At 52.0% G+C, this 13,372-nt stretch overlaps 1 protein-coding gene across 6 annotated transcripts in view; it reads left to right on the top strand.

Moving 5' to 3' along the window:
• Positions 1 to 7,876: 7,876 nt before the first annotated feature.
• Spns2 (SPNS lysolipid transporter 2, sphingosine-1-phosphate) overlaps positions 7,877 to 13,372 on the top strand; it is a 38,605-nt gene continuing 33,109 nt past the window's right edge. The window contains exons 1-2 of one of the 6 annotated variants that reach the window (XM_087569173.1): positions 7,877 to 7,925; positions 8,362 to 8,421. Coding sequence is in view for 2 of the 6 variants with exons in the window: in NM_001389255.1 (NP_001376184.1) it covers positions 8,052 to 8,421 (370 nt within the window). In the remaining 4 variants the exon portion in view is untranslated. Of the gene's footprint in view, positions 8,422 to 9,393; positions 9,478 to 13,372 lie in introns of those variants that run through there. The other 5 variants (XM_087569174.1, XR_015630110.1, NM_001389255.1 and 2 more) reach the window with 5 other exon arrangements.

Raw genomic sequence — 13,372 nt, 5'->3', positions numbered from 1 at the left:
GGGGCAGAGGATAGCTCTATGGGACCCACACTTGCCAAGGGGTTCTGAGCAGCTGGGCTCAGAGGACCCTGCAGGAGATCAACAGCTTCCAGGCGGGCAGCAGCAGGGAGGCATGTTCTTTCTGCCTGTGACCCCAGCTCTGTCCCCTCCCCCGGAGCCCAGCCAGGCAATAACTCATTCATTCATTGCTACCTCTGCTGTGCCTGCCTCCCAGCATCTGTGGGCAGAGCAATGGCCCAGCATTCAACACAGCTCCTGGCCCTTACCTTCTTCTCCTGCCTCTTAAGGCTTCTCCTTGTCTCTAGTTAGCTGTGGCAGACTCCTGGAGTTAGCTTAGCCTACACCTGCCCCAAGGCTCAGCTCTCCTCAGGGCAGGCATCTCTAGGACAAGAACCCCCAATTCACAAGTTGGAACCTGGAGCTCATGAAACAACCTCCTAGAAACTCCAAAGAAACAGACTGATGTGGAGAGTGTGATTCTCTGAGAAGGAGGCAGCCATTATGTTCTCAGTATGCTGAGGATCAGGGCTTCCTCCTCCCTTGATCTTAGCTGCAGATTCCACAGCTCTATTTGAGAGGCATCAAATGCAGATTTCTAGCCCAGAACCCACATGATTCACACAAGCTAGCGCCAGGGTCAGAATCTAGTATTCTCAGCTTCTAGACAATGGGCAGAGTCCACTGGCTGGGGAGGAAGGTCAGAAACATCATTTGTGCTAAGTCTGCAAACACTGATTGATATCAGTATGTCCCATCAAGGTGTGGAGCAGTAAATCAGACTCTAGTTTGTCCTTGGACCTCACAGCCTAAAGCAGGACAGAGAAAAAGGGGTCACACGGCTCAGAAACATTCTAGAGGCAGCTTTGGGATTGGTAAGGACAAGAGATGTAGAAGAAGAAATCTGTAGGCAGGGGGTGGGGGTGGGCAGAACTAGGATCGAAGGGATGGGGCAAGAGGCACATAGTAACTCATGAAGGTTATGAGGTGTGCATGCCAATAGTAGGAAGAGGTGGCAGGACTGGCTGGGAACAGCTGGCCTCAGTTGCCTGCCATAGTGTTGTAGCTTTCATCCCTAGTCTGGGGTTATTCCTTCTAGTGCATTCTAAAGTTTGAGTTCCTAGGACAGGATATTGTTTTCTAAATGAGTCTGGGGAATACCAGAGTTCTGGGACTGAGGGACCCTGGGAAGACAAGGGCACACCTTATCTACAGCCAAACCAGGCCCCCAGCTTCCCTCAGATCCTACTTTCTGCCTACTGGGGACCAGTCTCAGAAGATGAGGTCACGGGTGCAAGCCTGTGAGAGGCCCTCAGTGCCTCACTTCAAAGAGTAGAGGAGTGTAGTAAACAGAATATATCTTTCTCGCCGAAGGGCGCTTGTTGGGTAATCCTGGTTATTGACACTCTGGGCTTGTTTGTAGGGAATGTAAACAGGAGTGAAATGCTATTCAGCAAGCACAGTCTCCAAGCCCAACCCTACTCACTCCCCTGTTAATGACTCAGCTTCCAGGAGACATCTTGGCAGGAAGACGTGCTTGCCTGTGTCGGTGCCCATGAGACCAATTTGCTCTCTAGGTTGGTATATGACCATGGTAGAGGTGCTTGGAGCCTGGAGATGAAAGCTTTCCTTCCTTTTTCTTCACAGCTTGGATGGTTGAGCATGCGTCTAAGTTCCTGGACTTCTTCCCAGGCTTGCTCTCCTATCGCTAGCCATTGACCTGTCTGTCCCACTCCCTGAACTGGGTGACTTCCTGCTGTATCGGGGTGGGCTTGTAAGGTAGCTGAGCTTACAAGGGTTCTATCAGAGAGTCCTAGAAGAAGCATTGATGCTTATTGAAGCTGCAATTTACCCCAATGGCAAGAGGATGGGTTTACACTGGCTTCTCCAGATGGCCTTACCAGTTTTGGTCATGGAGTTACATGCAACACAGATGGACTGACTACCTTAAGGAGGCAAAGGACTTGTTCACAGTGTAGGAAGAGCTAATTGAATTGATGGGAAGGTTGGACAGTCAGAGTTTCTGCCTCATCTTTTCATTTTTTCAGAGCTCCAACATTCTTTTCCCACTTAGTCAAGATTTAATGCCCCAGACATAAGAGTCCACTTGGGTTAGGTTGGATCCTCTGCCTGTGCCTTGATTCATAGCTCCATTAAGACTAGGAAGCCATGAGAGCTGCTAGGAAGAGGAATGAATTAATTCTGCCAGGGGTGTGGCTTGGTGACGGAGTGCTTTCCTAGCAGGCCCCAAGTTTGATTGCCAATGCAAAAACAATGAACATTAACACACACACACACACACACACACACACACACACACACACACTTTCCTCAATGACTGCATCTACTGTAATGATTTGGGGTGGGCCACTTGACTCTCCACTCAATTTCCTCCCAGAGACTCTCTGTTTCTGAAGGTCTCAGGCCATGATCAAAGGTAACCCGGGGCATCTGTAATTTAGGAAGTGTTAAAAACGCTCAAGTGAATGATTCATAGTGATGCAAGCCTTTAATCCCAGCACTCGAGAGACAGAGGCAGGTGGATCTCTATGTTTCAAGGTCAGCTTGCTCTATAGATTGAGGACAGCCAGGGCTATACAGAGAAAAAAATTAGAATAATGGAACAGGAACTTCTGTATGAGTGGGGATTCAGAGCCATCTGTTCTGAGCAGGAGAGAGAGCAAGATGAAGTGTTCAGAGCAAAATTCATGTGGCAGGCCCCAGGCTGGGGGATAAAGAGACTCCAGTGAATTGTCAGTGTGGCAAGAGCAGGAGCAGAGTGCAGGTACCTTCTCTCAGCTGGGGTGGTGACCCGCAGAAAAGCTGCTTCAAGTATGGGGGGAGGAGTCATTAGGGAGAAAATGCCTTTTCTAGAGATACCAGGATTGAAATCTGGCTGGTTTCTGAATCACCCGGAGCGACAGATACACAATACAAATCAACACATATTTCCTGCACCTGCTAAATGTCATTTGCTCATTCAATCAACAAACATTCTCTGAGCACCTCCTCTGCACTGGATGGTGAAGATGAATCAGACAGAGGATGGGACCTTGAGGCTCATGTCTTTTGGGGGTGGAGTGGTGGTGGAATCATACGCACATAATCACAATAATGAGTTTCGCCTGATGGAGGAATATTACAACACGGCCCCAAGGAGGAAATGACTGGTCATCCAGGTAGGTCAGGGAAGGCTTCTATGAGGAAGTCAAGCCCATACTGGATTTGTGAAGGACCAGCTACAGGAGCTGCTAGCCTGGAAGGCCTTGTAAGGGAGAGCCCAACTAAAGGGGAGTGGGTTGTTTGTGTGACGCTCTCCGTGGTCCTGAACCACCATTGAGTTAGTGGCCAACAGCTTTTCTGGTGAAGGGTGGACCTGGACTACAAATAAATGAGCCAATTTTTGCATTTTCCCAGGCTCCAGAAAGTATTCGACTGTCAATCCAAGGATATATATGTCCATGGAATGGCGTCTCAGATCCTTTACCATGAGATAATGTGCTGGAGATATTTAGGAGGCTCTAAGGCTGGAAACCCATGGGTTAGGAAGAATTGTGAAGCCATGAACAGATCTATGAAGAGTTTTTGTGTCAGGCAGTGATGGGACCATGGGTATGGTTTGAAAAGTTACTAACAATCACTGTGGGGGAAAATCCTGGAGGTGGATATGGAAGTCCAAGTGAGACATCTGAGGGGTCTGAGAGGTATCAGTGGGCAGTGGGGAACACTGAAAGCGACACTCAACGGGCTATATCTAAATAAAGGATGCAAGTAAGACAGTCAGAGGTGGCCCACAGGGTCTCTCCTTGGTGTCATGTAGGTGAGAAGCAACCAGAGGGAAGGATGGGGATTGCTAGGAGGGTATGTGGGGTTGTATGTGAAACTAGGACTTGGTAATGAGCACTGTCTAGAGGTGGTGGCCAGGGTATCACAAACAGATGTGTGGTCACTGAGACCCCATGTGTAAGTGAAGGATGCCCAAAGGGTGTGCAAGTGATAAGAGGAGCTACCACAGCCCTGAGTCAGGGAGATGCTACCATATGGGGACGCCAGCAGGGAGATCTCCAGATCACCAGCCTTGGTGGAGCTCGCTGTATGTCTTCCCAGAATGGTCAGTAGAGCCATAGTCTGACAAACTGTTGTGTGAACATACGGTAGCTTCTCCCTGCCTCTGGGAGACTCGCAACGTCCATAGTCATTGTCCTGGCTAGTTTCTTTCTTTCTTTTTAAAAGATTTATTTATTTATTATGTATGAGTACACTGTAGTTGACTTCAGATGCACCAGAAGAGGGCATCAGATCTCATTACAGATGGTTGTGAGCCACCACGTGGTTGCTGGGAACTGAACTCAGGACCTCTGGAAGAGCAGTCAGTGCTTTTAACCACTGAGCCATCTCTCCAGTCCCCCTGGCTAGTTTCTGTTACTGTGACAAAACATCACGGCCAAAGACAACTTGGGGAAGAAAGGATTTAATTTTACTCGCACACCCCAGTCCATCATTGAAGGAAGTCAGGGCAGGAACTCAAGGCAGGAACTTGAAGTCAGGAGCCGAAGCAGGGGCCACGGAGGAACATTGCTTACTGTCTTGTCCTTTATGGTTTGATCAGTCTGCTTTCTTATTGCACCCAAGACCACCTACCCTGGGCCCTTCCACATCAATCATTAATCAAGAAAATGCACCACGGGCTTGCCCACATACCAATTTAGTGGGAGCAGTTTCTTAGTTGAGGTTCCTTCTTCCAAAATGTCTGCAGCTTGTGTTGACATAAATTTAGCCAGCACAGTCATGGCATTGAGAAGTCCCTCAATAAGGAAACGCCTCTGCTTACCCCATCATTCCCAAATATAGTTATCCTTGGAGAAATGGCCCCTAATGTTCTGTTTTGGAATTTGTTGTTGAAAGAAGGTCACACTATGTAGATCACACTGGCCTGGAACTTGCAATCCTCTAGCCTCAGTTCTCGGGTTCTGGGATTACTGGTATCTGTTAGGTCTTGTGCGGCAGTTACAGTCTGGAACTGATGAATGAACATCAGAAGGTCCTGAAGCCATTGCTGACTTCAGATTCTCATCATGCCCAGAAGAAAAGGGTTCTGTAGAAGATGTGGGCAGAGTGATGGGTAACCAGGAAAGTACTGGCTTGGGAGGTAACCGTACCCTGGGATGATTGCTTCTTTCTCCGGAGTCTCTCAATACCCTAACCGAAGAGATAGAAATAGTAACACACAGGTCTGACCAACATGGGGGTTCACACCTTTAATCCCAGCACTTGGGAGGCTGAAACAGGCAGACCTCTATGAGTTTTGAGGTCAGCCTTGTTTACACAGTGAGTTCCAGGACAGCCAGGACTCTACCTCAACCCCCTCCTCCAAAACAAACAAACATCCTAGGATGCTTCCAGGAGTTCTCACAAAGCTCTCATCTGAACACAACTACACAGCCCTGCCCATGGATAGGAAACCCTTTATCTTTCACAGGATCGACTCCAGGAACTGCCTTTAAGTTAGAAGTCTCATAGGAGGCATGGATGGCTTGCTTGGTGACAAACCCAGGTTCTCTTCCCGCTCCATGAATGAAGGACTCAAAAGTCTGCCCTCTTTCCCCACTCTAGAATTCAACCAGGGGTAGAGCTGAAGGGCAATGGGTCAAAGACCAAAACTTGCCTTGCTGGGCCAGGCTGTGAAAGGGTGAGGATTCAGGGGTGGGAAGTGGAGATGCAGCCTGGATAAAGTGCAAAGCCATCGTTGAGCCTCCCTCACAGATACACAGCTGGGCAGCATCCACAGCAGACACGGTCCCCTAGCTGGCACAACCACAAAGGTCTGGCCCCATGGAGTTTCTGGGTCTATACTTGTCTGCTAATCACCTGTTATCCCTGGCCACCCATTGAAATCCCCCCCCTGACTGACTTTGCAGGCCAGAATCCAGTCAGCTGGAAAGAGGCAGCAGGCAACTTTCCGAATGAAATCTGTTTTCCTAACCTTCCGTCACAGTCATTCATACTCAACACGCTGAAGCATATTTTTAGTCAGTTCACAGAATTTAAAAGACACCTTGAAGGCGCCAAGAAACACCAGCTTGGGGATTAACTTTGCTCACTCAGACAGTGGAGTGTGTGTGTGTGTGTGTGTGTGTGTGTGTGTGTGTGTGTGTGCGCTCGTGCTTGCGATCACTCGAGTGCTTGCGATCAATCGCGTGCCTCATGCTTTGTCATCCATTGGCTATGCCGTGACTCACCGTGGTTGACACCTTCACAAGATGTTCCTGTTGTGGACGTGGGCCCTGGAGCAGCCAGCAACAGCAAGATGATTTCAGAGCCCTGGCTCAGTACCAGCCAGACCATTGACTAGTTGTCTGTTTATGATGGGTCACTTTGGTGACCCAGAATCTCTCTGTGAAACAGGCCGAAACCACTGGATATCCGAGGGGCTAAATTAAATCTCCCCCGACTCTCTCATTTGAACCAAGGGCTTGGCACACACTAGGGAGAACATGCTATACTGGGTTTTAACTTCTTTCTTTTAAATATTTATTTATTTAAAGATTTAGACTCTGAGTTTAAACCTCAGTGATCCATCTGCCTCTGCCTTCCAAATGATGGACTTATAAGAGTTTACTTCCATGACCAGCATGGTTTTATTATTAATCAAAGCCCCAAAGAAATGAACGAGAGAGAGAGAGAGTTGCAAGGGAGCTTCTCAGACCCAGGCCACGTCTGGGTCAGAATGGGAAGATGGTTCTTTACACAGAAGCTATCTAGCTGTTCTCCAGAGCTCACAACCCACCATCACCCAATATGCTCAACTACCTAGAGAGGTACACCTCTCACCTTCCCATCTTTCCCCAATAGAAACAGAGACCCAGGGACTGTTCTTTCAGAGGTCCTGAGTTCAAATCCCAACAAGCACATGGTGGCTCACAACCATCTATAATGGGGTCTCATGCCCTCTTCTGGTGTGTCTGAAGACAGCTGACAGTGTACTCATAGACATAAAATAAATAAATCCTAGAAAAAGAAAAAGAAACAGAGACCCAGAAAGATAGAGGTTTTGTCACACACAAGAGCTGATAAGGGCTAAGATCCAGCTTTCCAACTTTCACTAAGCGTTTTGGGGAGATGGTATCCTCAGATAGGCTTCTCCTGCTCCATTCTCTCTCCTCCCCCTGGTTTGTCTGAGATAGGATCGCTCCTGACTCAGCCTCCCAAATGCTAGGGTTACAGGTGTAGGACACCCTGCCTGGCTTTGATTTTCTTGGGCTCTAATCGGAGTCCTGGTTCTCACAAGCTGCACTCGTTGGGGGTAGAGATATGGTCAAGGTGCACACATAGGAGGAGTGAGGCCAGGGTAGTTCGTGGTGCTTCTCTGGAGAGGAGAGCAATGTACCTTCATGAGGTCTGTGTCCTGGGTCCACCAATCACGTTTCTTAGGCAGCGCAGCCTAAACGGACTGAAGGTAACTGTTGGAGCCTCCAGCTCTCCAACAGGTTCCCCTGTTTTGACCATCTGAGATATTTTTCAAATGCGTAGCTTAAGCCATGGACCTCCCTTGGCCTCAGTCAGGGGTCCTCTCCCACTGCTGGGGCAGGGTGGAAGTTGAGTAGGGTCTGGGGCATCTTTCTTCCTTCACCTAAATCCTAGTCAGTGCTGTAGATCTCCGCAATCGCTTCCTGATCCTCGAGGGTTCGGTGGCCTCATCGCTCCTGCGTGACTTGCGCCCCCGTCAGGCGGGTGGGGCTCTGCGGCCAGGCTCCCCCGCACCCCCCGGGGCAGCACGTGCGGGGCGGGGCTGTGGCTTGAGCCTGGAGGTGATTGGGCACGAGCCTGGTGGGCGGGGCCGGCCGCAGCTGTCAGAGCCGCCGGGGCCGCCCGTCTCACTGATTGAACAGTAGCAGCAGCGCAGCCAGGGCTGGAGCCCGAGCGCAGAAGCCGACGGGCCGGGCCGGGATGGTGCAGCGGCGGCTCCGCGGCGCGCGCACGCACTGAGCGGGCCCGGGCTGGGCCTCGCGTCCCCCGCGCCCCCCGCGCCCCCCGCCGCCCCGGTCCTGGCGGGCATGATGTGCCTGGAATGCGCCTCGGCGGCGGCGGGCGGCGCGGAGGAGGAGGAGGCGGACGCCGAACGGCGGCGCCGGCGCCGGGGGGCGCAGCCAGGGGCTGGAGGTAGCGCTTGCTGCGGGGCGCGGGGTGTTGGGGGCGCTGGAGTCGTGTCCGCGGACGAAGAGGTGCAGACGTTGTCCGGCAGCGTGAGGAGGGTCCCGTCCGGACTCCCCAGCATCCCCAGTACCCCGGGCTGCGCAGCCGCTGCCAAGGGCCCCGGCGCGCCGCAGCCCAAACCCGCCAGCTTGGGCCGAGGGCGGGGGGCAGCCGCTGCCATCCTGAGCTTGGGCAACGTGCTCAACTACCTGGACAGGTACACTGTGGCAGGTGAGCAAATACCCCATCCAGCCCGAACACGAGGGCCCTTCCATCCCAGATGCCCTAGGGAGCTTTTGGTTGCCAGCCCCCTAGATCCAAGCCCTCTGGAGAGTCCCTAAGGACCCTCTGTTCAAGCGATGCTCTCCATGATCCATGATTCCAATCCAAAGCACCTCACGCTCCCGGTCAGGGGTTGGTGGAGTTTCCACCCCTGGAGCAGCCAGTGAGTTCTCGCCAGCCCTTGACGGCTCACCCGTTGTCCTCTCGGAGTCTCCTCTGCGTCCCTCTTGCTTTCTCCCCTGTGAGCCCCCTCCCTCCACAGCAGCAGGCTCCCGGGCCTCTCCTCCTTTTCCCCTAGCCCAGGCCGTCTGTGCGTGCACAGCCCGTCTGTTCCTTCTTTCCTCAGTCTCAATCACCCCCCCTCCCCCTGCATGCGTGCGGCCACTGTGTGCGCCCCTTGCGGGTGTGCGCCAGGCAGCTCGATAGTGTGCGCGCGTGGCGGCGCGGGTGTGTGTGTGTGTGTGTGTGTGTGTGTGTGTGTGTGTGTGTGTGAGCTTGTAAGCGCGTGGCTGACAAAGGCTCGGGCCTGCGGGGAGCCAAGGGAGGGGCGGGGCGGGTCCGCGCCGCCTGGGGACCCAGGATGCGGTTTGCAGCTGGCCCTGGCTTGAGGCCTGGGGACGCCTCCTTCTGCTCCATGGCACTTGGAGCCGGGAGCAGGGCATAGGCCTGGGGGCGGGGAAGGGGGTCTAAAGAGAGGCAGGCTCAGGCTCCTTGCGCATCTCTGCGAATCAACCCCAGGGTTGAGACCGAAATGGATACAACTGGGTTTCTATCCTGAATGTGCTTGATGTGTGTGTGACCTTGGGCCAGTTTCAGCTTGTGTTTAGGTCTGTTTCCGTTTGTGAATTGATTGATCCCTGGGCCTCTTAGGGTGGATGTGGCTCTGGAATTCTATTCTGCTGGCGTCTCTCCCTATCTTCACAGGGGTCAAGACATAGAGACTTGTCCTGGAGCGGGCCCTGCTTGAGAATAATGCAGCCTTGAGAAAGAAAAGAATCTGGCTAGGTTGGTCCCCGGGGCTCCCTGTGGAGGAGAGCAGTTCTGGGGACCCAACATTCTAGCCTACAACCTAAGGAAAAAGAGGGGAGAAGAAAGGGGAAGAGAGATGGATGATTTGGAATTTTTTGTGCGACACTAAAGAAAACTCAGGGATGATTGGGAAAAGAGAGCCCTGACATAAACCACATAACCACATGCCACCTGGGTACTTGGGTGCTCTTTTTTTGGGTCTCAGTCTTTTTCTGTCTTTAATAGTTTTATGCCAAGTGGAAGGGAAGAACTCTAATGGGAGAGCAGAAACTGCCCTTCCCCCATCTTGCATGTACACCCACCCACCTGCTTGCTCTCTGTCCCTTCCTGGGGGTGAACTTGAAGTAGGTGCCAGTGGCATCGATTTTTGGGTCAGGCTGTCCCAAGAGACTCTTCCCTTGCTCTGGTGAGCAACAGCATGGTGTACCCTCAAGTGTGCCAACATACAATGCATGTGATGTGCTGTCCAGGGTTCAGGATATTAGTGCCACTCTGTAAGGATAAACCAGAGAACATTGAGGGCTTTCACTTTGCAAACCAGGCTCTTTCCAGCTGGGGGACTCAGGCCAATGGGGCCAAGATTGCCCGGCAGGGTGATCAGCAAAGCAGGTGTTGAGCCCCTCCCACCCCCTTTTCAGCCTGACCTGGGTCTCTTCTCTCTTGAGTAGGAAATACTGCGTGCTTTTAGTATTGTCATGCTTGTTTTATTATGGCCCCAGACCACTACTTCTGAGGTTTCTAGAGGAACTTATGGCCAGGGGCAGAAAGGGGGCTTGGGATCAGGGAATGGGGTCTTATCTACCTTCACCAATACTTGGGTCAGAGTCCAGGAATGAGCTGGCAGGTTTCTGGTGAACTGATTGGGGGGTGGGGGCAGTGCAGTGGGGGAGGGAGGCCTGGAAGGCTCTGGACATGTGCTGCCTGGGCTGTGTATCTCTCACTGTGTTGTCCAGGGTGTGAGCTTGTGCACTACCCCCACCCTATCCCCAACACAACGTGCATCATTTCCTCTCCGGATAAGCCTGCCTCCCTCTCTTTATGATGGCCTTCCCTCCCCTGCCCCTGAGTTCAGTTTTTAGGAATATTTACCATCTCTATGGTGACTACCATGGCTTTCAGGGGCTTGTGCCAGGACCTGAGTCCACCTGTTGTCTGCTGTCCCTACTGGGACAGAGGCAGGCATAGAGGCACTGCTGTGTGGGCACTTTTGATGTTTGTGCCCACCTGACCTCTAAGAACCTCACAGGCTGGCCCCAGCAACCTCATCAAAGCATGGGGAGTTTCTGCTTTTCTTTATTATCCCTCCTGTACAGTTCTGTTTTCTCATAGCATGGCCAGTTCTGTCCAGAGGAGCACAATGCAAGCTACCTATGAATGCCAAATGCCTGGTTTTCAGACAGAAAGAGAGCAGGCACAATTAATATGTTTTACGTGTATGTGTGCACGTGTGAGTCCATGTTCTTTCGGGTGCATATGTGTGTGTGTGCGTGGGTATGGAGGCTGGAAATCAGCCTCAGATGTGATTCACCAGGCCAATGAGAGACCCGGACTCTCATTGGCCTGGTGCTTGCTGGCTGGCTGGCTAGTGAGTGCTCTGGAGACACCTGCCTCTTCTCCCCAGTGCTGATTACAAGCCCACTTGAGCACAATAGCATGCTGTTGAGCCTGGCGTTTTAAAAACTATTTACTTTAGTTTGCATGTGGGTGGGCATAGAGGTCAGAGGACAGCTAACAGGAATTGGTTTTCTCCTTCCACGGTGAGCTCTGGGAATTGGACTCAAGTCCTTAGTCTTGATAGCAAAACCCCTTATTCTCCAATCATCTCAGTGGTGTGAGGCTGGACCTTCCCCCACCCCATAGGTTCTAAGGTCAAAACTCCAGCACTTTAATAGACCAAGCTATCTCCCCTGCCCTATATGATAAATTTTATTTTAACAGGACACGCCCAGCAAATCTGTTGTTACTCTGGGATATTTTACATCTCTTTTCGTACTGTCTTCCAAATCATTTCTTGATTTGGATTTGCTATCATAGCCTGGGTCAGATTCACAGTGGCTGGGTCACAGGAGGATACAGTGCAGGGTCAGAGTCTTTGCCACCGCAGTTTGTAACCAGCCGCATCGGTTTACCAGTTTGCCAGTTGTGTGGCCTTGCAGCCATCACCTGAGCCTTCTGTGGGCCAAGTTCTCCCTCCACCTCGTGTGGTATGGAATGAATGAGAATGTACCCGCAGCACCTGGGCGAGGCCAGATACCTGGGAGGCCTTCACAAAATGTCAGCTGTCTGCTGTTTCATGCAGAGGCCCAAGCTGTGCCCCTAACCAGCATGTCCTTCCTCATTCTCTCTGTGTATGACAGTCCTTTTCAGGCTGTCCTTCAGAATACCTTCGTGAGAACCCTCCCTTCTGTACCAGGGCTGGTCTCTGTCCTAGGAACTCCGGAGGCTTCTGCCTCTGTGCTAGCGTTCCCAGTGCCACGGGGTGATCCAGGTAATTATGGGCTCTCCTACCCTGGAAACCCCCATAGGGCAGCCAGCCTTCGACTTGGGAAGGAGGACTGGGCCCCCATTCTGTGCTCCTAAATGGTTCACCTGGATAACACTGAGTTAGCCCAGCAACCTGGTCAAATTGCTTCTTGTAGAGATGTAGAAAAGGACAAAGGCACCGGTGGCTTCCAGGTCAGGCAGAAAGATCCCCTTCTAACTCTACTTCCTGGACCTAGAGTGGCTTCTCCCCATGGACTCTCATCTTCCAAGGGTGGTCATACTTGGCTCCTGGAAGCAGACCCAGCCAAAGAGAGCTGGTCTGGACTCTAGCTGTGGTAGATGAGTGACTATTTGATAACCAACATCCTTCCCCGATTTCTTCAGAGCACCTGTACCCTTCCCAAGACCTATTTCCTGTCCCTTTGATCCAGCCCGTGGCACCTGGAATTGGGAGTTGTTATGGGGGCTGGTGAGGAGAGACAGGGCTTTGCCCTGGGGAGTCCTTTTCTGCCAAAGAAGCTGAGACCAGTATCCATGGCAACCACTCACTAACACAAGCCCAGAAGGAATGATGAGCACAGGGACCCTGCCAGGAACACAGGTCTGACAGGCGTGGGGCTTCCCTGGAGCCTCAGGGCTGGGTTCTGAGCTGTGGTGCCAGGCTGGGACCTACTCTTCTCCTAGCTCTTTGTTTTCCTGCCTGGTTGAGTCTGTTTAGGCAGACATGGGGAAACCGAGGCCCAGGGTATCAAGTCAGACTTCAGGGTCTGGTGACTCCATGGCTGCCACTCTGAATAGAGATGGTCACCATAAGGATAAACATGGTTCTTACCACCTTGGGTAGCCCTATCCTGGCTGCTGCACGTCTGTGCTGTGGGGAAATCCCTACTAGGGTTCTGGGTGTGGTATCCAGACCAGCTGTGCCCAGGTAAGTTTCAGAGTCCTGGAATGCTAGGTGACTCAAGGCCCGACTGGCCAGACCCACGCCCCTGCTTCCTCTTCAGGGTTCTTCCTGTTGTCCCCACCAGCACCTCTACTGTTGACCTCTCAGAGGTTAGTACCTCTCACAGGAAGCACCCAGGGCCCCTTATCGCCTGGCTGGGCCTCAGTATCCCATTTTGTGGTTGGGACAGGAAGGCTACAAAGGGCTGTGAGTCACAACCTAGTCTGATATGGAGCCTAGTCTGATATAGTACTGTGGACTGTGGACTGTTTGGAGAGGGGACACCTCATCCCTTCCCCAGATCCTTTTACTATAGGAAGTGGCTTTTGTTTCTGCTCGGGCATGGAGGCCTGAAATCTTGAGGACAGACTAAGATGAGAACAAAGGAGGCAAACAGAATACTGGTCTCATCCCCAGGCTCGGAGTGACTCCTGTGCTAAATGT

This window comes from Rattus norvegicus, chromosome 10 (genome assembly GCF_021556685.1).
Source record: "Rattus norvegicus strain SHRSP/BbbUtx chromosome 10, alternate assembly SHRSP_T2T, whole genome shotgun sequence".
Classification (NCBI taxonomy): Eukaryota; Metazoa; Chordata; class Mammalia; order Rodentia; family Muridae; genus Rattus; species Rattus norvegicus.
The sequence above is the reverse complement of the archived record's forward strand: the minus strand, read 5'-3'. Positions and strand labels throughout refer to the sequence as shown.